The 27,133-nt window shown below is 38.5% G+C and overlaps 1 protein-coding gene across 1 annotated transcript in view; it reads left to right on the forward strand.

The window, feature by feature from the left end:
- The first annotated feature begins 494 nt into the window (after positions 1-494).
- Positions 495-27,133, forward strand: part of HEATR5B (HEAT repeat containing 5B) — a 55,642-nt gene continuing 29,003 nt past the window's right edge. Inside the window, exons 1-21 of the mRNA XM_068185323.1 lie at positions 495-592; positions 2,624-2,794; positions 3,211-3,422; positions 4,991-5,099; positions 6,125-6,274; positions 6,781-6,952; positions 7,330-7,487; positions 8,455-8,704; positions 10,194-10,349; positions 11,741-11,991; positions 12,438-12,549; positions 13,771-13,923; positions 14,215-14,314; positions 14,695-14,804; positions 15,758-15,921; positions 18,012-18,187; positions 19,453-19,558; positions 20,955-21,145; positions 22,698-22,857; positions 25,040-25,229; positions 26,534-26,703. Coding sequence (XP_068041424.1) covers positions 2,669-2,794; positions 3,211-3,422; positions 4,991-5,099; positions 6,125-6,274; positions 6,781-6,952; positions 7,330-7,487; positions 8,455-8,704; positions 10,194-10,349; positions 11,741-11,991; positions 12,438-12,549; positions 13,771-13,923; positions 14,215-14,314; positions 14,695-14,804; positions 15,758-15,921; positions 18,012-18,187; positions 19,453-19,558; positions 20,955-21,145; positions 22,698-22,857; positions 25,040-25,229; positions 26,534-26,703 — 3,216 coding nt within the window. The 5' untranslated portion in view covers positions 495-592; positions 2,624-2,668. The remainder of the gene's footprint in view (positions 593-2,623; positions 2,795-3,210; positions 3,423-4,990; positions 5,100-6,124; positions 6,275-6,780; positions 6,953-7,329; positions 7,488-8,454; positions 8,705-10,193; positions 10,350-11,740; positions 11,992-12,437; positions 12,550-13,770; positions 13,924-14,214; positions 14,315-14,694; positions 14,805-15,757; positions 15,922-18,011; positions 18,188-19,452; positions 19,559-20,954; positions 21,146-22,697; positions 22,858-25,039; positions 25,230-26,533; positions 26,704-27,133) is intronic.

Here is a 27,133-nt window from a genome sequence, read left to right on the forward strand (position 1 = left end):
GCCTGTGCGTGCGGGGCTGCGCGCTCGGGAGGCAGCGGGCATCCTTCCCGCGGCATCCTTCCCGCGGCATCCTTCCCGCGGCATCCTTCCCGCGGCATCCTTCCCTCGGCATCCTTCCCGCGGCATCCTTCCCGCGGCATCCTTCCCGCGGCATCCTTCCCTCGGCATCCTTCCCGCGGCATCCTTCCCTCGGCATCCTTCCCGCGGCATCCTTCCCGCGGCATCCTTCCCGCGGCATCCTTCCCGCGGCATCCTTCGCTCGGCATCCTTCCCTCGGCATCCTTCGCTCGGCATCCTTCCCGCCGCATCCTTCCCGCGGCATCGTCTCCTCAGCCTCGTTGCCTGAGCACCGATCCCTGCCGGCCGGTGCTGCACCGCTGCAGTACCTCCTGGGGGGTTTTCAGAGCCAGGCATGATGCCCTGAGAGCTGCTACAGCTTTTTAAAGTAGCCGATACAGGTAGGGGGACCCAGGTGCGAAAACCTTTTCACCTGATGGAGTCCTTCAGGAGTGTGCGGCTTCGCCTAAACTTGCCTGTTTCTGGGCTTTTTCACTTTATTGAAGTGCACGCGTGATGAAGATACAAGTAGTTGATTTAGCCGTAGGAAAACAGCTAGGGAATAGAAAGGAATTTTAGTACCTCTGAACGTTTTCGTATCTCTAATGCTCCAGCATACCTCACTGGTTGCTGGTTGGCTTTGGTCGGCTTTGGCTCTGCATCCCGTGGAGATCACAGTGTATTTATTTCTTGTAACATTCATAGCAAGATCCTTGCCGGGATCGGTGGAACTCGGTAGGATTCTCGGTGCTTTTTGGAGCAAACCTCTGGCCAGTGCCAGTGAGCGTTGGGTTGTGTACATTAGTAGCTCTGTGTTAGACTGACTCTTCAGTGAGCTGAATATTTGTGTTATTGTTCCTGTGTCTGGTGCCTTGTGCTTCACCAGCACAGCTGAGTGTAGGTGCAGGTTTTGTTGCTTAGAGCCTGTGTTTCCCACATTTTAGATGAAGTGGTTCATGAGTGTGGGGAGCGTGCATAAGGTGTCCATGTCTCTTATGGCCAGGGGCAAGTGAAACCTTTTATGTGGGGAGGAAAAGGAATAATGAGCTGTGCTGTCCAACAGTGCTTACGGTATTTATGTGCTGTGTGGGTGTGACAAGCAGTGCAGATCTCTGGCATGATATCCAGAAAATCACAGTGCCATCATTCATTGCGTCTCTCTCTGCTCTCATGTAAAGGTGTTTTGAGGTGACGTGTCTGAGTTACTGACAGGCAATGTCTTCTCAGTTCTTTATAAACGTAAAGAAAAAAACCAAAAAAAAAACCCGATGGAAAATGTCTTTGGAGGAGTTAGGGAGGGCTGTGTGTGCTTCCATATGTGGCTCTTCCACCTTTGCTGGAGCTGTATGCAGTGAAAAATACGCAAAGTGCTGAAGTGCAGGGAAGAACCTTAACATTAAAGACATCGTGATGCTTTAGTTTTATCAGGACCAAATAATTAAGGTGGATTTAGAACTATAATACAGCATTAATATGTCACCTTACAAATGTCTCTTTTGGGGAGTGTTTAAAAAAAATCAATTTAAGCCCCTTCATTTGACTTTAAGAATTTGTTGAGTTTGACCATGAATGAGGAAGCAGCTGTGAGCTCTTGAGAGCAAAAGTGGAGCAGTGCAGCTGTCGAAAGATGATGCCTGTTGAAAGCTGATGTAGCTGATAATATTCTGTAGTTATGTTGCTTTCTCTGTTTTGCCTGGGATCCCAGTTTCAGCATCTCTGTATTCAGGTTTTGGGGTTGGGTTGCTTTTTTGCTTCTTGGGTTTGTTTTTGCTGAAGGTGGTTGATTTAATATTGTGATTTTAAGTAAGTTTTATGGGGTTTTTTTCTTCTGTCAGCCCTGCATTCAATAGCTACACTTTTCTTTAGGTGGTTTGCTAAGATGAAGTTGGCACAGTGTTTGCTTACACTGATAGTATGCTTTTGGTATTGCCCATTGATTGAGCAGGATCACCAGTGCTCCATCTGCAGGATTTTGCCTGCTGGGGAGATGTGCAGTAGTTTGGCTGCTTGTCTTGTAGGCTCTCACTCCTAAGGCTTGCTGGATTTCAGGGAGGTTGCTTGTCCACCACTTAAAGGAAGACTAGTGGGATTAGGGAAATTTTAGGTTAGTGATCCCAAATCCTACCCCTGTTCCTGCTTCTCCCAAACTTGCGTTGCCTGGATATTCCTGCTTGTGGTAGGCTCATCTTCTCAGCTTGGCTGTTGAAGGGTGTTGAGAAGGGGGCCAGGTTCATGCCCCAGCTTTGGGCGTGTGCTCAAGGGTCTTGACAATCCTTTTTCATGTAAGTGGAGACAGTGAGATGATTCCTTTACCTTCTTTAAACTTTGGTATATTTTTCTTGGCTGAGAGTTTGTACCCTGAAATTGCCTGTAGGTGCTCTTTTTACAGTTAACAGCTCTGTTCCCTGAAATACTAATGAATGGACTTAGTTTGTAAATATATGAGTAGCTTTTAAGTGGGACTATTTAGCTAAGACAAGACTAAGCAAGCTGAATATTTTCATTTGATTTTCAAAGCTTTGTACTGATGTACTGTACTTTATACTTATATTTATATTTTTATTTTATAGTTTCTACACAAATTTGCAATAAAATTGGAATTCAACCCATTATGGAGCTGGCTCATAGTTTGTTACTGAACGAGGAAGCATTAGCTCAAATCACAGAAGCAAAGAGACCAGTTTTTATCTTTGAATGGTTGAGATTTTTGGATAAAGTGCTGGTAGCTGCTAACAAGGTAATTTAATGGGGTTTTTTTCCCCTTATTTCTAAATAAACTCTCTTTTAAAAAGCATTTGTATTAATTTCATGCCAGAGAAAGTTTACAGGTAATGGCCAGATGGTACCTGTATGGTTTCAGGTTCAGCCTGAAGAGTCTCTTCTAATTTTAGAAATTAAATGTTTAATTGTAGGCAACTGGTAAGTATTTTTAAAAAGTAAAAATTAAATAGGACAGTGGCTAATGCCGAGCATTTAGCGTCTGTCTCTGCTGTTGTTGAATGTATGTCATATCTCTCTGAGACAAGCAATTTGCTGAGTTACATACCATTGGGAGTGGTAGAAAGTTTACTTCCATTTCTTGTAGATTTTTCTGGGTATTAGAAGCAACACAGTGGATTTAACTACTTTTATTTATTTTTGATCTGTTAACAGACAGATGTCAAGGAAAAACAGAAGAAACTTGTAGAACAGCTAACAGGACTCATCAGCAGTTCCCCTGGGCCGCCCACACGGAAGTTGCTTGCAAAAAATCTCGCTGCTCTCTACAGCATTGGAGACACATTTACTGTTTTTCAGACGCTTGACAAGTGTAACGACATCATCAAGAGCAAAGATGATGCTGCAGCCTACCTGCCCACAAAACTGTATGTTTTGGGGAAAGGGGAATGATTTTTAAGCCAAGTGGTCCTGGATATTGCAGAAGAATCTGCCTATATATGTTCATGCTATGTTTATTTATATTTTGTGCGGTTGTTTGGAGTTACATATACTTGATATAGATAGCAGAGAAAAGCACTGGATTAAGATTGTGGCGGGCAGGACTCAAAGGTGACACAAACGTGTCTACGTGAAAGTGAAATGGTTTTCTCTAGGCAAGGTGACTCTTCACCTGCTTATGGCGTGGAGAGCATAACCATTCATGAAGGCATTCCACCAGTGGAATTACTGCTCAGGTATCCCACTGAAGGTGGAGCGTGCAGATTGTCAAATCAGAGTGTTATCCGTGCCTAGAGAATTGTAACGAAATATTCAAGTTTTTTATCCCCATCAGATGTTGCCTTTTCTATTCGACTAGCATGCTAAGCTGCACAGGTCTCTCAAGCAGATTCTCTACATGTGCATATGTGTGTGCATGGATGTGTGATCCAGTTTGTCTTTAGTCATAGGAGCAGTCAGTCCCATTGGTAGGAATTTGGTTAATGCTACAAACAACTTCAACTAAAACAGTTTTTGGTACTTTCCCATGTACTGCTTCATATGTTCCTGGTGTCTAGTGAATTCAAATTTGGTCTTGCCTTCAGACATTATGACAGCAATAGGATTTGACAAAAAAATCTGAAATAGTCACTGTTTGGGCAGATACTGTCCTCTTATTTCTAGGTCTTGCAGCTGTGTGAGGATCTTGTGTAAGTGGGAATTATTTTCTACTATAATATGCTCTGAAATTTATGCTACCAGGTCATAGTCCAGAAGGTTTTTTAATGGACACATGCCCATTAAAGGGGAGGCTGTAATGAGTTTGTGATGTAACTTCGCTAAAAAGTATTTAGCCAGCAATTACAGATTCTAAAAAAGCCTCCTTCCTCTGTAATGAAAAAGTGCGTGTTTTCAGGAGCTGCTTCTGTGACTGTCCTGGAACAGTTTGTATATATAACTGCAATGTGGTGATAACTAAATATTTCTAATCTCAAATGACAGAGCAAGAAAAACATGTAAATAACTGGATCCAGAGATTTTACAGTGCCTGTGCAAGAGATTTTCCTGTGTTGTGCAATAATTTCTGCATTTTAAGTTCTTAGTCTTAAAAAAAACCCCATAATTCAATATCCACAAAAATGTGTGAGAATTTATTACAGGCTAGTGGCTTTCTTGCAGATGTTTGGAAAAGAGACAGTTTATTGAAACACAAAACCCTAATCTTCCTGAGATTTCAGCCTATCTTGTTTTCTCCAGAATTTTTCGCTCTTAAATGTAGATCCTATAGTAATACCCTTTCAAATACATTTTTAGTCTTAAAAGCTGGTAACTTTTCTGTTGGGATTTTTTTGTAAACAAAAAAAATATTTAGATAGACTTTGTTAAACAGCAAGTATAAGTAGCAAATAGATTTTTATTCATCAGTGTTGATTAGAACATACATTTCTATTTAACTATTTGTTTTCATTTGGATAATACATTAATATGTGTACTTTTTTCCTCTGTTTTCTCATAGGGCTGCTGTGGCATGTGTTGGAGCATTTTATGAAAAAATGGGGAGAATGCTGGGTAGTTCTTTTCCAGAAACTGTGAATAATCTATTAAAGTCTCTGAAAAGTGCAGAGGTAAGTTTCAGTTTATTTGTGTGGTCTTAATTTCATTTTAAACTGAAACCTGCTTCCTCCAGTGGTGTTTGCCAAATGACCTAGATTGTTTTTCTTCTACACTGAAGGATGCAAATCACTTACCTAGCTAGTTTCAAGTCTACTGCAGACAGTTTATACTTTATCATATGAATATTGTAATCGTTGCTTCATAGTGGAGTCAGTAATTAAAATTCAGAAATGACTGTATCTGTCATTTCTAACTACTGTGTTAGGATTTTTGCCTGTGTACTCTGAATAAACATTTAGTTGCTAAAAATTAATAACGAACACTTAAATTTTGCAGGGAAGCTGTTACTCTGCATGTGAGCAGAATACCTTGTGCCCTGAAAAGAGAGAGTGTGCCATAATATTGAGAGAACGTATCCTGGGCTGTTAGTGGGTCTGATTCTGTGCAAATAGCTCTGTTGGGACAAGTTGGAATACTGACTGTGTGGATCTTGTGGTGGCAGCTGTTTTCTTCAGCTGTGTTGTTGTACCTGTGTGATTATTTATTTATTTCTTTATGTGTGTGTGCTCTCAGATTCTAAGTACCTGCCCGTGTGCAGGTATAACATGAAGCTACTAATTTACTTGGGCTTCCCGTTCTCTCTTATCAGCTGCTTTTTCTTTTTTACCCCCAAGTCTGCAATTGATAAATAGTGGGGCAGTGCAGAAGCATTTTACCTAGACCTGGTTTGCTGGGTTGCCTGGGCTCAATTTATGTCACAACTGAGGGACTTTTAAGTCAAGTTGTGTGGTGTTTACTTCTATTTAACATCAGCTACATATCAGTTATATATGCCTCCATTTTCAGCATCAGCTACATATCAGTTATATATGCCCCCATTTTCAGCATCAGCTACATATCAGTTATATATGCCCCCATTTTCAATACTTGCAAAAACATTCCTGCATAGAAGCAGGAAAATGTGTAAGTATACACCTGGTTCTTAATGTAACTGCTGTGTCCACATTTTTGCATCAATGTTTCTGTGTGTGTGCAGTCTCAGGGCCGCAGTGAAATCCTGATGAGTTTGCAGAAAGTCCTCAATGGACTTGGAGGAGCAGCAGCTTCTTGTCACCGTGATATTTATAAGAATGCCCGGTCTCTGCTGACAGACAGATCGATGGCTGTGCGGTGTACAGTGGCTAAGGTGGGTGTCTTCTCACCAGTCACAGAGAAAACAAAAAACAGAAATTCTTGTGCTGTGACTGGGGAGTACCTGCAGTTGAACTGGGACCTGTTGTTCAGGAAGGGAAATTTGAGAATTAGTTGGACAAGGTAAGTCCTTATTAGTTTACACTGCAGGCTCAGACATTTGACTTATTTCACAGGTACTGTAGTACTGTATTCCCCACTTGATAAAAAAATATGAAATAGAGTATGTTATCTGTGAGCCTCAGTGGGAGAGGTTTTTGGTAACATGGTTCTTGTGTAGAGCTGTCTTTTAATTTTTTAATTTATGTATTAGCCTCTTCCATGACTCTTCTGATTGTTTACTCAGCTAAGATAGTTGGCATGTGGGAGAGTGTGTGTAAATTAATTCTTGAAACTTTCATATTAAAATATTTTCTGAATAAACCTGATGATAGCAGTCTGATACTTAGATAAAATATAAAAATGGTCTCCTGGTGCTTAGCAAGTCTATTTTTCCTACAGTGTCTGCTGGAATTACAGAATGAAGCAGTGTTCATGTGGACAGCTGAACTAGAGAATGTTGCAACGCTGTGCTTTAAGGCTCTGGAAAACTCAAACTATGGTGTGCGAGTTGCGGTGTCAAAGCTTTTGGGGACAGTCATGGCTACCGCACTGATACCAAAACAAGCAACAGGTACGAGCCCTTATGGATTCCACGTCTACATTGGCAGACTTAGTTGCACCTTCAGTACCATGTTACATGACAGTGCTGCACGACACATTGTTGTCCCAGTAGATGGAAGCCTGTAGATGGATTGTTTGTTTTCACAATAAATAAGCTAAAAAGAATGCAGAATCTCTCTTGTAGTCATACAAAGAAAAGACAGCAAACTATCAAAAATCACTTGTGGGAAGTGGCTTATTTTTTAAGCATCCAAGTAAATTTTTATCTGAAATATTGGGTAGATTTGTTTTTGCAAGACAGTTTTGCATTAGTGAGTCTGGTTTCAGGATCATTGCTTGTGTTGGTTGGAACTTTGGGAACAAATCATTACTTTTATTTTTAAAAAGTGATGCGGCAAAATGTGAAGAGAGCCACACTTGAGGAGGTCTTGGAGCTCATGGCCACAGGATTTCTGCGAGGGGGATCTGGTTTCCTGAAGAGTGGTGGAGAGATGTTAAAAGTAGGAGGATCTGTCAATAGGGAAGTGCGAGTTGGTGTTACCCAGGTTTGTAATTTTTTTAATGAAGTAAAATTTATACATAATACCTTTTCGTAGGAAAATACACATTTCTCTTCTGTATTGCTGTGTGAGTTAATTTACAAGTCAAATTTGACTCTTCTGTTTTGTGAGATATACATGAGATGTCATTCCCCTATCTACTTTCTTCTACTATTGATATGCAGTAACAATAGATTAAAATATGAGCTAAGGAAAACTTACTTGATCAGTGTACATTGGTGAGATTAACTTGCAAAAATATTTGAAAACTTAGTGTGTTAAAGACTTTAGTTACTTTTCAAAATTTTGTTTATTTTTAGAGAGGATGCTCTGTTACCCTTTTGTGGCTCCCTTCTCAGCTGCAGCTCAGATTAGTTAAATAACATTTCTTCTTTCCATATATCTCTCATAAGTAGGTGAAATCTGATGAATGTGGAAGCTCTTCTTGTCTGAGAGAGAAAGGTGGTGGCAGCATCTCTTCAGATTCAGACATTCTCATGCTGATGTGTATGTCAGTATGCTGCAGTAACTTCCCAGAATCCAGATTCTTTGATCATAGGCTATTTTGTGAAACCCTTTATTTTTTCTCAGCCTTTTTCAGGTGAACTTGGTGAATATTCCAGGTTTTCATTGTGAACTGGAACATGTTGATGTTGCTTTTATTTACATGGTGTTCTTAACTTTTTTAGAAAGAGGCACATTTAAAGCAATGAACTGGATTTTTTTGCTGTCATCCCAAGTGTATTTTACGCATCACAGTACAAGGGCTGCTCTTGGTACTGGAGAAAGTTGGGTTTCAGCAGCAAAGATGTGGATAATGAATTGGTTTATACTGAGTAACCTCATTCGGTTAGAGTTGCTTATTGCTAACTGGTGTTGCTACTATTGTGCGTTATGCTCTAGTCTGGCTGTAGTTTCACATAGTCTTTTGGTTCTGTTTTAATCGGTTGCTGTGTGACTTCTGGATCTGCAGGCCTATGTTGTCTTTGTTACAACACTGGGAGGGCAGTGGCTGGAGCGCAACTTTGCCACGTTTCTGTCCCATGTGCTCGATCTGGTCTCCCATCCTCGTGCAACTCAGACCCACGTGGAGGCTGTTTATTCTCGAAGATGTGTGTCCTTTATCCTGAGAGCAACTGTGGGCAGCTTGCTGGGGGAGAAAGCACAGATTGCAGCTGCCAAAGAAATATGTCAAGCCATTGGTAAACAAATGAAGGCAGTGGGTGAGAACCATTTTTCTTCATTCAAGAACACTTGAAAGTTACTGTCATTTTACTGAGGCAGCCTTTTTTCAGCTTTCTTCTACTGTGAGGAGTAATTTTGTTCTTATGGGAAGTGATAGTTCATCTGCTTTCTGTTTCAAATATTCAAAGGTTGAGTTCTGCTTCAAAAGTGATAGTATGACACTGGCTTGTTATCCCAGATAAGCAAATGCATTGTCAAAAGCCTAGAATGGAAGTGGAGAAGAAAACTATGCATTTGCCATCTATCTTGGGATAGGTTGAAAGTCATGCAGAGTTCTTTACTAACAGTGTTAAAAATCCTGTAGGTCAAGATCTTGTAGATACCTGTGTCTCCCCTGCTAATATCCATACTAATATCCAATTGGATTTTGTGATAAAAATTATGTAATCTGAAGAATATGACCCCTTTGCAAAACTTTGCAGAATATGGAATCACTAAGAGGGCTAACAAAACTCGCTTGGCATCTGTTTCTTGTGAGAGGAAGTAGCTCAAGCTGGAGATTTAAAAGAGTAAATTGGAAATACTCATAATTTTATTTACCAAACATATCTTTCTTTTCTGCTGACATCTAATCAGAGTTTAAAACAATGTTTAACAAATGGAAATGAATTTGATTTAGAAACTTTTGCAGATTCTTCTCGTAACAATTTTTTGATGGGGTAGGGATGGAACTTTAAAAGGTTTCTCATTACCAAAGTACTACTTCCAGGAAAACAAGTCTATTGAAAATGCTGCTTCTGAGAGGAAACAGTTGCAGAAAATACTCCTCCTGCCACCTTGTCAAAGTTGCAGGAAATTCAGTTGTGTATTTGCATAGTTTGAAGAACTTCCATATTTTTGAGGATTTCTCATGAATGTGATGAAAAATGGGAAAGGTTTTTACTTGGCAATAATTGCTTCCCTTCGTATACAGCAGACCATTCTCGAAATTTCTTCTGTAGTAGACGCACAAATATTAAGGTGGTACTGAAGTCCCTTTTTGAAGAGATAATTGCTGCTTCTGGGATATTTTGTAGGAGAACATATTGTGGGATTAAGGAACTCAATTGGATAACACTGTGATGATTAAAAATTGTGATTATTTATTTACTGAAGGTCTCTTTTTTAATTTCACTGAATATACATGCATGCAAATTTGTATGCAGAACCTAGATGTGTCAAGACTGTATATTTTGTTGCTGTGTATATCTGTATATACACACATACAGTTACACTGTTTATCCTACCTCTAGTAACTGCTGGGCATCTGTTTTTTATGGTCTTTGGACAACTGTGTTTGGCTGATAGCTATAAAACTCTTTCCCTGCTGAATATGTTTGTTTTGTTAGTTCTCACTATGACCAGACTTGTGGTTTTGTTTTAGTGTAGGATTGATGTCAAAATGAAAATGTCACTTTCTGTCCTGTGAATGCTCGGGAGAGATTCTAATGGTAGTTAAGCAAGACACTCTTGTGTTCTTTTCTGCAGAAGCAGTAGTGAATGACGCTAACAGTGAAAATAAATCAGGAGCTGCTGATGTAGCTGCAAGCCAGCACGTAATGGTGTGTGCCCTCCAGGAACTGGGTAGTCTGGTTCAGAGTCTGAATGCCACTGCATCTCCTCTTATTCAAGAACCCTCTATTGGTATGCAAATAAATGGAAATAGATTAAGTGAGGCATTTGAGCAATGAATATGAAATATCATTAAATCTAGTTAAATAATAAATGAATATGAAAGAACTAAATCTATGAAATTGGTACTACCTGTAGTACTCCAGATAACTACATTTGTCCACCTCATTGTGTGTAGTACCCTAACTTTAGTTCGAGTTTGACCAAGTGTTAAACAGCCGTTTGGATTGGAGTCTTTCTGGAGCTCTTTCTAAGGGTGAGTGAAGTGGTGATTTTTGGTATTGGTTTGTTTACAATAATGGTTTTATAGGAAATACATTGTTTTGCTGTGTAAGGTCAGAAATATTTGCTCCTGGAAAACATTGCCTTTAAATACCAAATTTCTGGGGGGAGGCAAAAGTATTTTGTCAAGATGAAGCTGTTGGTAGGCCCCTTTAAAAGAAGTAGTTCTTTGGCTGAAGTTGATTAGGGTTTGTGTGGGATTTTCTTCTTGTTTGTTTCAATATCTGAATCCACATTTATTCTGTAGTGTTACAGCTTTATGTTTTTTGAGTTTGTGGAGGCCTAAGTTTTTTCCACTGGAAGAAAGAGCTTCTTCAGACATGTCATCATATAGATTGTTGTCTTGTTGCATATGGCATTATTCCCATACTGATTATATGCCGGCTTTGGAGTAGGAAAGACTGCTCATATTTATTCCCTCTGGCAGCTGTGTCCAATAAGAAGAGGGGACTGTAGCTTGGTATTATTTCTGTTAGTTGCTGTGAACTCAGCAGGTAGAAATTGTTCAATAGCTCCAGAGAAAACAAGCAGCTGTGTGGGCTTTGAAGTAGAAGTTTGCCAAGATTTGGACTAAAGAAAGTGGTGATGTGCAGACGAATTGGAGTGAAGGGTGCAGTTAGAAAGTGGGATTAGGTAGGTACAGAAGTTTGGAGAGTGTTGAAGGATGTAAACTTGCTGCAGGGGGAACAGCACCATGTCAAAAGCAGAGTACAGCTGTCAGTGACATCTACAGCCTGTGCTTGGCTACAATGTGAAGCAAACCCAAACTGTTACTGTTGCTGTTACTGGCAATCCGTAAAATACTATGGGAATTGTCTCATCCAGTGCCTGTTCTCTTATATAGCACTGCTGCCTCTTTTCAGTGTTCACGTTGTAAGAGTCAGTGCTGTGGCTCTGATGGCTCAACGTTTGCTGACAAAACCTGATGGGGAGCAGCATAATGCTAGTAATAAGTACCATCTTTCCTGAAAAGGCAGCAAATTCAAGTTCTTTAATTCTTTCTTAACTTTCACATTGGCTCTCTAGTATTGATTCAGTTTACTCATCTATGCATATTAAAAGGCATATGTATATTAAAAAGTGCATCATAAGTTAAAGACTGCAACCTCTCGTTTCTGTAGGTCTGTTGGAGACAGTAACTTCAGTTCTTCTTCATCCCAGCATGGCTGCTCGACTGGCTGCTGCCTGGTGCTTGCGGTGTGTGGCTGTGGCATTGCCCTTTCAGTTGACTCCATTTTTAGACAGATGTGCAGAAAGACTCAACAATCTGAAGACCTCCCCTGAAGCTGTTAGTGGCTACAGTTTTGCAATGGCTGCTTTGTTAGGTGGTGTGCATCAGTGTCCTTTAGGCATTCCTCATGCCAAAGGAAAGGTGAGATAGTGAGTGTTTCATCTGTGAGTGTACTAAAAGATACCTTTTTATCTACAGGTAATAGCTTTGCAAAATGAGTGTCATGCTAATGAGTTAAAGCATTATTGAAATTGAGCTTGTGCCTTGTGCAAGAGTAGTGGCCAGAGCACATGCTTTAGAATCTCAGTTGCAATATTTAATAGCTCTTTTCCTCTCTTTCAAATTTGCTGAGGAGAAATTGAAATATTGAAAAATTGCTGAAATAATTGCTGAAGAGAATATTACTGGCTGTGTTATCATATGAAAAACACTAATCAGCATGAAATGTAATCTGCATTCATTCTTTATGGAAGGTCAATTCAAATGAGTTGAGCACATCTTTAGTCTGTAAGAGTGAACAAGTAGAAGTAGCTTTCAGTGGCTTCATTTATGTTTCTAAAACCCCCTGTGTTTTGCTGCTGGTGCAGATGGTGGTCAGTATTGCTGAGGATCTGTTACGAACAGCTGCGCAGAACAGCAGGCTCTCCTTGCAGCGGACTCAAGCTGGATGGCTTTTACTTGGAGCACTTATGACTTTAGGTTTGTAAAAATGGTTTGATTTTTCTTTTTATTTTAAAGCTTGTCCAGCACTTCTGATTATCCACTCTGGCAAATGGTCTTTACTCATAATGGGCTCATTATCCAGCACAAGAGTATTTATACAAGGGAAGCAGAGTGTAAGTGTACTTCCTTCAGCAATGTTGTGCTGGGGAGAAGTGAAATATTAGTACTTAGATGAGCTGAAGTATGGTAGAAGGCATCATACCTGAAAAAAAAAAATCTGTTTTTAGAAACCCAGCCTTTAGTCATTCTCTGAAAGGGCAAAATTACCCATACCCTTCCTTCCTTAATACTGTGGTGCGGAAGAAACGAGCAGTAAATGAAACCCAGTGAGCATTCCAACAAGTTGCACGTGTGTCTCTAGATAGGCAAAAGCACTGAGTAGAAGTGTTGTCAGTTTAAAAGCCCTTGAGTTTTCTTTTTAAAAAGCCAGCTTAATGTTTGTATCTACCATTACAGAAGTATCACAAGCTGCATTTTCAGTGATTATACTCTTCAGTGAGTATACTCTCAGTGAGTATACTCTTGAATTGTGCAGCAGTGGTGTTCTTTTTTGTTTAGAGTTTCTTTTATATGGGAAAATATGATAAAGTTCTGATGCATTTTGCAATATTTTGATCTCTCATCAAATACCATTTGTGTTTCATCTCATTTCTTTAAATTGTTTCTCTCACCAGTTTATCATCATGTTTTTCTAACAGTGTATTCCTATTGTGGTTGTCCTCCAATATATTTTTAATGTACTTACACTGGATTTTTTTCAGAAGTTTCAAAAAAAACTTGACTGTTAAACTAGTTTACATAATCAACACCTATCAGTTGTTTTTGTATTTATTTTATGGACAGAGTAGAGTAGGCTAAAGAACCTTCAAAATTAATATAAAAAATTAGAAAGCCAGAATAAAAAGATAGCAAAAAGACAGTTGACCATTGTTCTGTATGACATGACAGTGGGTAGGGTAGTCTATTTCCCATTTTAGGAGTGATACCCACAAGCAGATGTGATGTATAGTTCTTATTTGCCACACTTTCAACCTAGGAGTGAGAAAGGATTTCATTTGGTTTTCATTGTTCCAAGTAGGGCAGAAAGGAAGAGAAGTGAAATAAGGCAAAAATAGTTTGAAGAGCAAAAGCCTTCACAGCAGATGTTTCACACTTAAATACAGATTTTTATTATGCTGGCACTTTTTTTTTACTTAGGTCCTTCTGTTGTCCGGTATCATCTGCCTAAGATGTTGCTGCTATGGCGAAATGTGTTTCCACGTTCTCTGAAGGAGCTGGAAGCAGAGAAGGCAAGAGGAGATTCATTCACCTGGCAAGTAACGCTGGAAGGCCGTGCTGGAGCTCTGTGTGGTAAGAAATTCAGACTTGGAGATTTTACCTGCACAGTAAACCAAAATGTGATCCCAAGTATTGTAGAGAGAACGCCTGTAATTTCAACTCTTTCTTTGAAAATAAGTAAAATGTGTCAGATTTTCATCAGTATGTCCTGGTTTTGACATACAATTTTATGAAGAGATCACACAGTCTTTGAATAAACATTTTTAATTGCTGCTCTTTTGATATTCTCAGAATTTGTATCTTGTTTATGTCCTGTATTTGTTTGTTTCAGTGAAAGTTTAATTTAAACTGTTCTGTTTTTAGCTATGAGAAGCTTTGTTGCTCACTGCCCTGAGCTCCTAACTGAGGATGTGATCAGGAAACTGATGACACCCATAGAGTGTGCCATGACAATGATGTCACAGTAAGTAGGCAGTTTTTGCTCTTTATTCACTTTTGTCTTTTCCTGGTCTTGAAATACTAGAACTAATTTGGAGTTGGATTTTGTGGTTTGGTGTCTGCCCCTTCTCCCTGCCTCACCTGTAATTAAAATAGGACTTCTGAGGAAGTGTCTGTCACTGATTTATGGCAGCATGTTGTGGGTTTGTTGAGTTTGTAATTAAAGTTTTCTCTGTACAATTACTAATGAAAACGTATTGTTAATTAAATAACGTTGTTCAGAGAAGTTCTCTGAACAGTTTTCTTGCCTTGCCTAGAGTTATAGCCTGTGAAAAGAAATCTGAAAATACTCTCTTCTGTAACTGCAACATTTCTGGTTTCTCTTTTTCATTTTTAATTCTATAGCATTCCATCAGTAATTAAAGCCCATGGAGCTCATCTCAAAGCCAGTGCAGCTATGGTTCGTTTAAGACTTTATGATATATTGGCTTTATTGCCTCCAAAGACATATGAAGGTACATACATTTTTAACAGTTTTTTTTAAAGTAAAAATTCTACTTAGTGCTTGTGATGCATATCTTTGAAGCAGCTGTAAGAGTTAAAATACAATTCTAGGAATCTCCAAAAATTTTGTACTATATTACTCATCTTCTGTATGTCATCTTCACAGTATAACTAGAGAGTATGAGTATTGCAAAGCATTCTTAGAGTAACACTTGGAGTATAGCAGTTATGGTCCCCTTTGTAGGATTGAGAGGTATGGAGATCGTGGTGTGAGATCAAATAATAGCTTTTTAAGTCATTATTACTTAAAAGACAGAGAACTTTATTTCCTAGTATACTGAAAAACAGATGTGACAATGGAGGTTTAGTTTTGGTTACATTCAGGTTTTTTTATTTGGTTGGTTTGGTTGTTTTCCTTTTTAAACCTGATTTGATCTATTAAACAGATCTGCTATTAGCAGACTGACAGCTACTGTCACACAGTCTGACAAGATCAACTTTTTGGATTTATTTGGTTTTTTTGTTAATTCATTATGGCTACATGATCATGTGGATGAACAGGTCTTTTTTCCACATCTGGATTGTCATTCTATAAGGATGGCCTGATCTGTTGTTTAGAACAGGACACAATTCTGAGTAATGTGCTCTAGTGTACCCTGCTTGAGCATAAAGTGGGACTAGACGACCTGCAGTGGTTTCCAGTCTTACCTATTATTTAGATATTTTATCCATTAGATAAATGGAACTGTAGGCTCTCAATTCCCAAATCATATTCTCATGATTGGGGAATTGAGAGCCTACAGTTCAATTTGAAGCCTTACTCTCAACTCTAGTATTGTCAGGTTTACTTCTCTGTTAGCAACCTCTAAAATTGAAGTAATGGTACATTTATAACTTCTGATCACTAGCTGGAATGTTTTGGCTAAGAAGCAGCAATGATTCTTTTTAATGTCTGTCTTTCTAGGATCATTCAATGCACTTCTTCGAGAGCTGGTAGCAGAATTTACTTTGACAGACAACTCTGCTAATACAACCACATCACTCCTAAGGTCTCTTTGTCATTATGATGATAGTGTTCTGCTTGGCTCTTGGCTGCAGGAAACAGATCATAAGTCAATTGAAGATCAGGTAACAAAAACGCTAGAAGAATGAATTATCTGCCCTGTCTGTGTGATGTGTGTGTGAGGAAGCCTTCTAAAATTGGAGCTCCATACCTTGTTTTTAGTCTTATTTCAGAGCTCTTTTAGATGTTAATGCTTCCATCTGCAGGGTACTGTTTTGATTAAAAACCACCTACAGCTGAGATATAAATTGCATAATGCTACTTGTAGGGTTGTGCTTAATGAGCCTCATTTCTTTAAAAAAAACCCTAACTCAGTCTCTTCCCGTCCGCCAATCTTCCTAGCCTAGAAGTTGTTCTCACATAGATTTTTTTGAACTAGGAGAAATATAGGTTCCACTTAACATGTTTTATAATGAAACTGCTGTCAAAATATCAATATTGCAAATGGTGTTATAGCAAAACAAGATTTAACTGGTTTTATAGGTGAAGTAGGAAATCTTACATTTCATTTGAAAGTGTTGACACAATGTTGTTGGCTGAAAACTCCTCTTCTGCAACAGCCATCTAGTAATGGAAGGGTTTCTCAGAAGGTTTGGTTGGAGCAGATCCAAAAGCCAAGACTGATACCAAGAGAAGCTGTTTTTGAGCCAGGATCAGCACGTCAAAGCAAAAAAGAGTTTTAGAAACTTCCATTGTTTGTTGTGGAGGACATAGTAGACTTCCAGTGCATTCTTCAGTCCACAGAGCTTTTTCACTCCCTCTTGCCCCCCATTTTTTTTTTCACTTCCTGCCTGTAAAACAGTGGCGCTCTTGGTAAGTGGAGATCTGTAGTCTGTCATGGGTCACTGGCAGTGTGTGCTCGTAGTCCAGAAAGCCACTGGAATCCTGGGCTGCATCAAAAGCAGTGTGGCCAGCAGGATAGAGGAGGTGGTTCTGCCCCTCTGGTCTTGTGTCCCCACCATAAGAAGGACATGGAACTGTTGGACAGTCCAGGTGAGGACCAGAAAGCTGATAAGAGGACTGGAGCACCTCCCCTGTGAAGATGGGCTGAGAGAGTTGGGGCTGTTCATCCTAGAGAAGAGAAGTTGCACAGAGACCTCACAGCAACTTTCCAGTTTCTGAAGGGAAAGGGGCCTACAGGGAAGCTGGACAGGGACTCTTCATCAGGAATTGTGGTGATAGGACAGGGAGTAACAGGCACAAATTGAAAGGGGGAATTTAGGTTAGATATTAGGAAGAAATTTTTCACTGTGAGAGTGGTGAGACACATGGAATGATTGCCATGGGAGGTTTTGGATGCCCCAACCCTGTCAGTGTTCAAAGCCAGGTTGGGTAAGGCCTTGAGCAGCCTATTTTAGTGGAAGATGTCCCTGCTCATGGCAGGGGAGTATTGGGACTAGATGATCTTTAGGATCCATTCCAGCCCCTAATTTTCTACCATTCTCTGATTCTGTTGTGCTTAATCAGTTTTATTTTAAAATGATATATTTAAATGATATTTTTAAATGATACAGTTTTAGTTTTTAATGATATAGCAAAACCTTGATGTGTTTTCTGGCCTTCTATGAAGAATACAGACCTACTAGACTGTAATTTTCTTTCATGATTAAATAATTGATGGAAATATAGAATTTTATTCAGAGAAAATAGATGATTGTTTAATAATGTTTCATGAAAGAATGATGGTTAGGAAGTATTTTCTTGATGATAGGAGAGTTTGTAATTTTAGTAGTATTTCTAATTCTTTTTGTGTAGGGCATAATTATAGCCAAAACTGAACATTTAATACACTGTCCTGTAACTCTGTGCTCAGAGAGCGACTGAATAACCTTCTTTTTGAAATGGTACTTCATATTCAATGGTTCAGAAGCTTTTATTAGTTCCAGAATTAATCTGCTTTTCTCTTAATTTTCACCTCTTAATACCAGAATTGATAGTTTGTGTATTTATCTAGCTGTTAATGGTTGTGGCTCTTCAGAATTCAGCTGACCCTCTAAATGCTAATGTGTATGCATGAGGACACTGCACTTGTATTCAGGTGTTTGTAAGCTATTCTGTTGTTTCAACTACTGCATATGTGTTTTGGTTATCTCTAGTTCCAAATTTTATGTGCAACGGTATATCAGAGGTATTCACGTTGTGTGGAATTTTGCAGCTTCAGCCAAACAGTGCGTCTGGAAGCGGTGCTCTGGAGCACGATCCCTCTTCTATTTATTTGCGCATCCCTGCTGGTGAAGCTGTACCCGGTCCGCTTCCTTTAGGAGTATCTGTCATTGATGCATCTGTGGCTCTCTTTGGTGTGGTTTTTCCTCATGTCTCTTACAAGCATAGGTCAGTTTACATCAGTGTTCAATTTCAGAACCTAATGCCTTGTTTCTCTGGGTACTGTTATGTTGGGGATTTTTTTGTTTATTTGTTTGTTTGGTTGGTTGTTTTCCTGAAATAAGAATTGACTAAGGTATCAACTGTCTTTAAATTTAGACTTTAATAAATTGATGTCCATTGTGTCTCAGGATTCCAGAATATGTGTAGTCACTTTAAAAATAAAGTGATTTCCTTAGTTTTATCTCTTTTGAAGATTAATGTTCAGAGATGGAGACTAGATTCTTCTTTTTTCATATTGCATTTAACAGTAGTAATATTATTGCAACCAAAATTTCCTGCAAAATTACCCCTTGCAATTAACTTCAAATCAACGTTGAAAAAAGCAGGGGCCTCCACTGAATTTCATTTGGCTGCCACAAGTAAGACCATTTGATTTATAGTCAGCAAGGAATTGTATGCACAATGAAAAAGAGGAAATGGAATTCAACGTATTTTCCTTTGTGTTTCACATTACCTCTACAGAGTTATGAGTTGGCAGGACTAGTTTTCTTATTCAATTTAGGCAATTTGTCCCTGAGCACAGAGTGAAAACAGTTCCAAGAAGCATTTCAAAGTAAAATCAGCTTTCAATGCAAATCTTTTGGGAGCAGTTTTTTCGTAGTGGTCAACCTCATTTTGTAGTAAATGCAGGATAGACTTGAGACCAGCTTGCAGTAATTCACCTTGGTCTATACCTGTTGTTAACTGTGAAAAGATGTAGCTTGGGAGCTGCTGAGTAATTAAGAATGCAGATTATTCATTATACTCCTGTTTTTGGTATCTTCTAGGGAATGTTCCTCCTCCCAATAATGTTTTCTGGGGAGGAGTAGGGGCAGGAATGGATGTTAAATGGGAAAAACAATAGAAACAGAAAAACAAATAAGAAGGGTAACACTATTTTAGATGGTAGTGGAAAGACAGCATTTTTCCACTCTGGTCCTCATAGCTTTCTAGTTATACAGCCAAATGCACCTGAAGATTCACTTTCTGTTGGTGATGTTTTCTTCAAATTAACAGTAAATACTTGTGGATGAACTAGAAGAAGCAGCAAAGGGATGTTCAGAGTAACTCTGCTTTTATTACCTGTAGTGAATGCCTTCTGCAGCCCCTGAAGCATAAGTCCTGCTACTGAACTTAAAAGGTCCTTTTGTAGTGTGTGGTTTTTACCAGCTGTGCTTTAGTTTGCATTTTGAAAGGCTATCACTTCAATTATGTTCTTTCCTTTGTTTTAGATTACAGATGTTGGATCACTTTGCTGAATGTGTCAAACAGGCTAAAGGTGTTCGCCAGCAAGCTGTGCAGCTTAATATCTTTACTGCTGTTCTTAGTGCCTTGAAGGTAGGACCTGTAAACTTGCAAAGAAAGCCCAAGTTCATCAGTTTGCATTGAGTACAAAGGGTTGTTAGAAGAATGTTACTAAAGTTATTCAAGAATTCAAAAATTTGAAAACTCCAGAACTGAATTTTTTTCCGGATACTAGCTTGAGCTCTTGTCTTCGTGTATAAGTAGAGAGAACAGATGAGGCTAGTGACTGCATTCTACAGTCGTCAGCATTCTGTAGTATTCAGACTGTCTTTTCATCTTGAGTCCTTTGGTTATATTTGCACTGGACTCACGGATTTAAGTACTTTGTCATATATACTCGGAAAACCCCTCAAACCACAGAGTATTGTGCTTACAGTACTCTGTAAAATACTCTGTAATATACAATACTCTGTGCTTACAATGCAATGTAAATTGGGCTTACATTTTGGTTGCATTATTGCACAGAATTCTAGGTGCTTATGCCCAGTCCCACTGACTGCAGCTACTGCTGTGTGCTCACTATATAGACTTGGAAATGCAACCTGATGCTATCAAGTCAGAAAGTAAGACAGCTAGTCACAAATAATAGCTGCCCAGTTTAAGCTGTTACTGGAGCTGCATGTCTTTGGTTGATTGGCAAAACAGCACCTCAGTTCTTTGCATTGTTCTTAAAAAAGTGATCTACATTGCTACAAGCTGAAATGTAGATTCCGAGGCAGATTTCTGGAAGCTCCCTCCCATGCCGTGCCAAGTGGTCAAAAAATTGTCAAAATTGAGCTGAAGTGAGGACTTCAGAAAATTATGATCTAAGGTAGAGCCTTTGGCTTCTTGCTCTATAGTACATGCAGTGTTTTTACTTTGTGCGTTTAATTATTTCTCCCAGAGTAGAAGAAACTGCAAAAGCGCTGTTTAGTGTTGCTGTTTTGTAAAGTGTTCATCTAAGAGCCTGTATAAATGTTTGGAAGGATGTGATTATAAAGAAAAAAGTACTTTCATGTGTCTATAATGTCTTCAATTTAAGTGATTCTTGTAGAAATGTAACTGGTCTGTAGTTTTCCTATTAGATTTTTGCTGTTAGATTTTTAAAGCTTCTATTTTTTTCCCCTGAGGTGTTCCTGTGTAAAGCTAGATCAGATTTGGTAGGACTAGGGTGCATGTAGGTAATGCATTTGATAAAAAAGACAGGTGCAACTGGTCTTCCTGTATGTGAAATAGGTAGAGTATTGGCAAACATCACGAGACCCAGGATGTTGGTGATTTTGAGTTTTACATGTTTTCAACCAATGTGTTTTAGGATCAACTACACAAATTGAAACAAAAGCGAAAGCACATAGTTTTCACTTGATGGTGTCACATATATTTTCTTCTCCCCTGCATTGGGATGTTTGGATTCTTCTTGTTGTTTTTTTTTTTTTTTTTTTTAATGTAGGGTTTAGCTGAGAATAAAAGCACATTAGGACCAGAAGAAGTCCGCAAATCTGCTTTGACACTTGTAATGGGTGCCCTTGATAATCCTAACCCTATTTTGAGATGTGCAGCAGGTGAAGCTCTTGGCAGAATGGCTCAAGTGGTTGGAGAAGCCTCTTTCATTGCTAGAATGGCTCAGTACAGTTTTGATAAGTAAGTTGATTTTAATTCAGAAAATTAAATAAAATCACAATTTAATGTAGTTTGTAATTTAATGTAGTTGGGAAGATTCCTTTTCTAAATACTGTATTCATTATTCTCTTCTTTCATGCTTGATCCCTATGGTTACAATGATCTAAGAAACCATTCAAAAGATTCTTCTCTTTTGGATTCATTTCATGTGAGGAATAAAAGCTGAGTTGTTAAACACTCAGAATGTGAAATGATACTGGTGAACAGCTTTTGATGAGTTACCTGAAGGTGACTAAACTGTTTCAGATAGATAAGCACAGCTTACATGAAGTATATCTGTAATGTGCATTATGTAATAGTGGTTCTGTTTCACTGAAACATCCTCTTTACACATTGATTTAACTGATTTATTTGCCCATATTTTTTTCATATTCTGTTTATCTTGGGTCTTTAGAAAGATGTCTGGTAGAAGAAGCAAGACAGTATGTTTCCCAATTTCTTGCTTAAATTTAAGGCATCAGCATATTTCTGAATCAGAATGCAACTGCCTCAGGGCTGCAGCCCATGTTTTTGGCTGGGCCAGGTGCATGCACATAGCTTTAGTCCAGCTCTGTTACCTCTGAGTAATTAAATTTTTCTCACCCTTTCATCTTGTAATAAAGTACATAATCCTTGCTGTCTTTTTGTTGTATTTCTGTTACTGGGACTTTCCTTAGTTTCTTGTCTAGATTAACTTGTAAGTTGTTAATGGTTGTCATTCTGTTGACAGTCGAGTAATTTTTTTATATTTGAGATGTGCATTTACTTTGTTGTTCACTGATGGCCAAGAGCATGCATGTCTCTCATATACAGTCAACTAGGGGGGAAAAAAATCTTTCTTTGTCCTTATTAGGAAATCCCTTCTTTTATCTCTCTTCCTCACTCACTGAAAAGGCTTCTAATTGCCAAGTGATGTATGCGACATGCATTCAGAAGCAGTATTGTGGAAAATACTCATAAGTCAATGCATACAACTTCCTACAACCAGATCATTCAAAATGCTACTCATTCTGTTTTAGTTTCATTATAAAAGGCTTTCTATTAAAAAAAAGGCTCTATTTGAAAAGCCACAAAAATCAGCTGTAGAAGAAAACAGCTATATAAAAAACTGAATTTGCCAGTTTGTCATTTCTCAGTGTGTGTTGTCATTTTTTTTATTCTTGATTCCTTTTCACTGCAGTGGTTTTGGAATGATTATTTAAACTAGTCTGCTATGAAACACTTGTAAAATCTGGATTTTTTTTTTCTGTATCCCTCAAAACTCTTCTTCATCTAAAAGGTCAAGTTCTGACTAGAAAAAAAAGAAAATTATTATTAAAATACCTTTTTTTCCTCTTGTTTTATAAGTAACCTGGATTAATAGCAATATAGAGTAACTACATTGTTTTTGCTGTTGTTTAGGCTTCCGAAGATTTTGTAAGATGGCCTTGGCCTGCAAAATTTTATTAGTCTTTTGCACTCTTGTGGTACTTCAAAGATTCTGTGTAACAAACTTACTGAATGAAGTGATTTCTTTATATTTAAACATTGATAGGTTAAAATCTGCTCGAGACGTTGTGTCAAGAACAGGCCATTCCTTGGCTCTGGGTTGTCTCCATCGGTACGTTGGTGGAATAGGTTCTGGACAGCATTTGAAAACTAGTGTCAGTATTCTCTTGGCTTTGGCACAAGATGGAACCTCTCCTGAAGTCCAGGTAAAAAAAAAAAAAGCAATCACCACAAAATTACTTAAAATGTTCAGGGTGAAGATTAGAAAACGACCTGTTCAGATATTCTTTAGTAGACGTTGTCACATGTAAGATGTGCCAGGGAGCGTGAAGAAAGTGAGTATTTTCTTACAGACTCCCAGAGTACAGAATCCCAATGATACAGTGTAATTAAAATGCTTCATAGCTATTTAGGGAGTCACTTGGAAGTGGTCAGGTTAATTCAGAAGGAGGTGTGTCTGCTTGTCAGCTGTGCCAGAGTGAGGTACTGTGGGCATATTCCAAACTGTCTTTAAAGCAGCATATGTCAGTATTGCCTTAGCTGCCTAAAAGGAAGCTTTTAATAGCTAGCTGATGACTGAAATGTGATCACTTCCTAGAGACTCAGGTGATGAGCAGTAGTTTCCTTTGTCAAGTAATTCCTGTGTATGTGATAATTACACAGGACATCATTTCTGCAGGGTTATATTATGAGCACAGAAATCTGTTGCAAGCTAAATTGCAGTTAGGGGGGGGTAGGGGAATCAGTAGGAGCCAAGTCTCAGACGGAGGGGTTTCTATCTACTGTGGACCAAAGATACGTGAAGCCTCACAAGAGGACAACTTGACTGCTGAAAGTTGCTGGTGTAGTAGAAAGGGGACTAAACATGCTATTGAAAGAGTAATGGTTTTGGAGAGTAGTGGCACTTTATACCCACCACCTGAGAAGCTGAAGTCCCCAGTAACTATAAAAAAATCATACTTACACCTTAGTTTACTGTTATAGAACATGTACTTGAGTACCTTCTTATTTCTTTTCCTCAGGGCAATAAAAAAAAAATCGAAGTAACAAGGTTTATCAATTGGGAAAACAAGCCTAAGTTTTTTTGGAGATAATTTTAAAAAAAATCTATAAATACAATTTTAAGTCTCTTTTGAATTTTCTTAGTTTAAGGAACAACGAAGTGCAATTTTCATATGTAACCAACTTCAAGTATGAGTGGGTAACTTGAGGCATATCATTGTGCACCAGTAATTTCAAAAAGAAATTGGAAAAGTTAATGCTTTATGAAAAAAAAAAGTATAAAGGGGAAGTCCAGGCTGAACTTGCATATCTACCTTATTTTTTGTTGAGAATAGAGCACCCAGCCACTGTGAAAAACTAAGCCTTTAAACCTCATTCCTCACTGGATCAGTGTGGTTACACAGAAACTGTATGGAAGTATGAATAGTAGAAGTTTACAGGAATGAAAGGATAAGCTGTAATGTGCTACCACAGGATTAGGACTGTAGAGGTAGTTAGATGATTGCTAGTGTTAATGGTTTTTGGATTGCATCAGAGGATTAAAAAGTAGCAATTTTAAAGGCAGGTTTTCCAGCTTATTCCTAAGAGTCTAGCTTTGTAATAGTAATACTCTTTTATCTTAGTCATGTGTTTAATGTGAGAAGATTCTGAAATAAGATCATTTAGTAAGGTGTTACGGAGAGATAGCTAATGCTTTCAGGTCTGTCAGTGCAATTTATTTCCAATGAAACATCAGTATCTGAAAGGACTGTCCTCTTGCCTGCTTCTTGCTTTGACAGTTACAATAAATTACTCTGGTCTTTTGTTGTTTACTTACCTTCAACTGAAATAGGTCTATCTTTCACCACTTTTTCCCTCATGCTGACTTAACAACACTGCTTTTTGCTCTTGTACCCACTAATAAGAAAGTTAGAAAAATGCATGTGAACCTTTCAGCTTGTCATGAAAATCAGTTCCTACTGGAATATAAAAGACCATCTCTGCTAAGGGCTTTGTAAGCTGCCTATTTCAGACTCTGCCTCTAATTTTGTAGTGGAATGGTTCTCGCTCCTGTCTCAAGTCAGTTTTCTTTTTTCCTTTTTGTTTTAAGTAGATGTGTTGTTTGTGCTTGTATTTTTCTTCTTTGAAGTGCTTAAGCATATTTCTTCTCAAATTCTTCGTCCCCTTGTTTCCTTTATACCCAAAACTGCTGATAACCAAAGAATATGTTAGATATATTTAAACTCTCAGGTGATTGCTTGAGGTCTGGGAAGTTTGGAAACACTTCTGGAGTCAAGAGTAGTGAATTAGACATGCTTAAGAACAGAAGCTAGGCTCCAACTGCATAAAAAACTGTTGAACTTCCTGAGTGCATTACTGAAGAACATTCCTTTGTGTTTTTGGTAGACCTGGTCTCTCCATTCACTTGCCTTGATAGTGGATTCTAGTGGACCAATGTACCGTGGGTACGTGGAGCCAACGCTCTCTCTCGTTCTTACCCTGCTCTTAACTGTCCCGCCATCGCACACAGAAGTACATCAGTGCTTGGGCAGGTGCCTTGGGGCTATAATAACTACTGTTGGGCCTGAACTGCAAGGTTAGTAGGAATTTAAAGTGTAAAAAAAAAAATCTACCTTGTATAAAGATGATATTATAACCTTAAATGGAAAAATATAAGTTTTGGTTAGTTGCAGGTGGGGAGGCATTGTTGGCTGTTTCAGTGACAGTCCTGCAAACAACCTCATTTTGGTCTTCCTTATGACTGCTTGGGGCTTTTTTGACTGCAGTTTGAGATTTTTATAAAGAAGTTGCAGTGATGTATAGTGTTTCAGCTAATGGCAAATTTGCATGGTAGGTAAGCCATGAAACCCTTGCTGCATATTTTGCTATATGTGTTTTTGTGGGGCATGAGACAAGCTTTTTCCTCCATTTTTTTAACACGTGTTTATTTTATTTTAAACTGATGGCGAGAGCTTAAGTTGGACACAATTGATGATACTGTGAACTATAACTCATTTCTGTTCATTCTTGATATCCTTAGATCTCCATACCTTATTGTAGAGACTTAAAATCTTGTAATGCCAAACAACGTGTCTGAAATTCTGAGCCTCAGGTGTTAAAACCATGGATTTGTAACTTTGTCTAACTGGGATTTTTAGGAATATTTATAGGATGGTTTTTGCTGCAGTGCCAGAGAGCCACTAATGGAATTTTAATTCTAAATACCTAGACTTAAGATTTGAGTTATGACATAGTTCTAGATGTTTTAATTGAACGTGGCTGTCTGGAACATGATTAACTTTTAAAATAACAACTTAAGTAGAATGTCTTCTGCAGGTTATATTTCTGTAATTCAAAATACATTTATAAACCTGATGTGGGTTAATTCTTAAAATGCCAGATGGGATTGTTCTTCAAATCAAATACTGTTCTTTTAAAATGTTCGTTCTAGTAGAGCAGTGCTACTCATCTATTGGACCTAATTAAATTTGTCTGCATACATAGATATGAGCTTAAGAGTTACCTGATATTTTAGGAAATGGCTCAGTGCATGAAATGTTGCTTATACATATATAGAGTGAAAGAGACTTTTAAAATCTAACTTCAGATAATTAACTGGTTTCACGAACTGGGAAGATAGTCTCACAATATTTCTGACTGGAGATTATCAATCCAGAATTTCATTTCTACAGCATGTTATTTAGCTGAGCTAAAAAAGAGATACTGAAACATGCTGTAGTGTTTCTAATTTGCATGGCAAATCAGAAAAGTTGCATGTTAATCTGAGAATTATTTTTTGTGATATTGAAGCTTTAATAATTTTTGCTTCTCAAAGGTTTAAAGTCTGCAGTTGTGATAGAAAAGTTTTGCTGTGTTAAGGATATCCTCTTACATTATTAGGTAACGGAGCTACGATTTCAACAATCCGTTCTTCCTGTTTGGTGGGATGTGCAATCACACAAGACCATTCAGACTCACTTGTTCAGGCAGCTGCCATATCCTGCCTTCAGCAGCTTCATATGTTTGCACCACGGCATGTCAACCTGTCCAGTCTGGTTCCCAGTCTTTGTGTGAGTATCAAATGCATCCCTTTTGGCCCTCCAAGTTTTATGCATGTGCTTAGCAGAGGACAGGGGAAATATTAGCAAGATGTCAAGGATAGCCATATGTAATAAGCAAGTTATATTTGCAAAAACACTGGAGTCCCCAAGACATTTTACGTATTTTCAGAATGCTGCCCAAGCTGAAGCCACAGGGGTTGATTTTCTTTCGCACTCAATAGTGTAAGATAGCAAGCATTTATGAATAATATGACTAAGTAAAAAAGATGCTGAAATGCTCTGTTTGCTCCAACTAATTGCAAAGAGGGAAGTGAGTGAGTTGGAGAAAGATTTTGGATTTATGTTGCCACTGTCAGCATATTAGGGGCTGACATACAAATTCTTGTGCTGCTGCTGGTAATGTTGCCATCGTCTTTCGTTAGTATTTTGTCAGCAAGTC

Source organism: Anomalospiza imberbis, chromosome 3 (assembly GCF_031753505.1).
Source record: "Anomalospiza imberbis isolate Cuckoo-Finch-1a 21T00152 chromosome 3, ASM3175350v1, whole genome shotgun sequence".
In the NCBI taxonomy this organism is placed as follows: Eukaryota; Metazoa; Chordata; class Aves; order Passeriformes; family Viduidae; genus Anomalospiza; species Anomalospiza imberbis.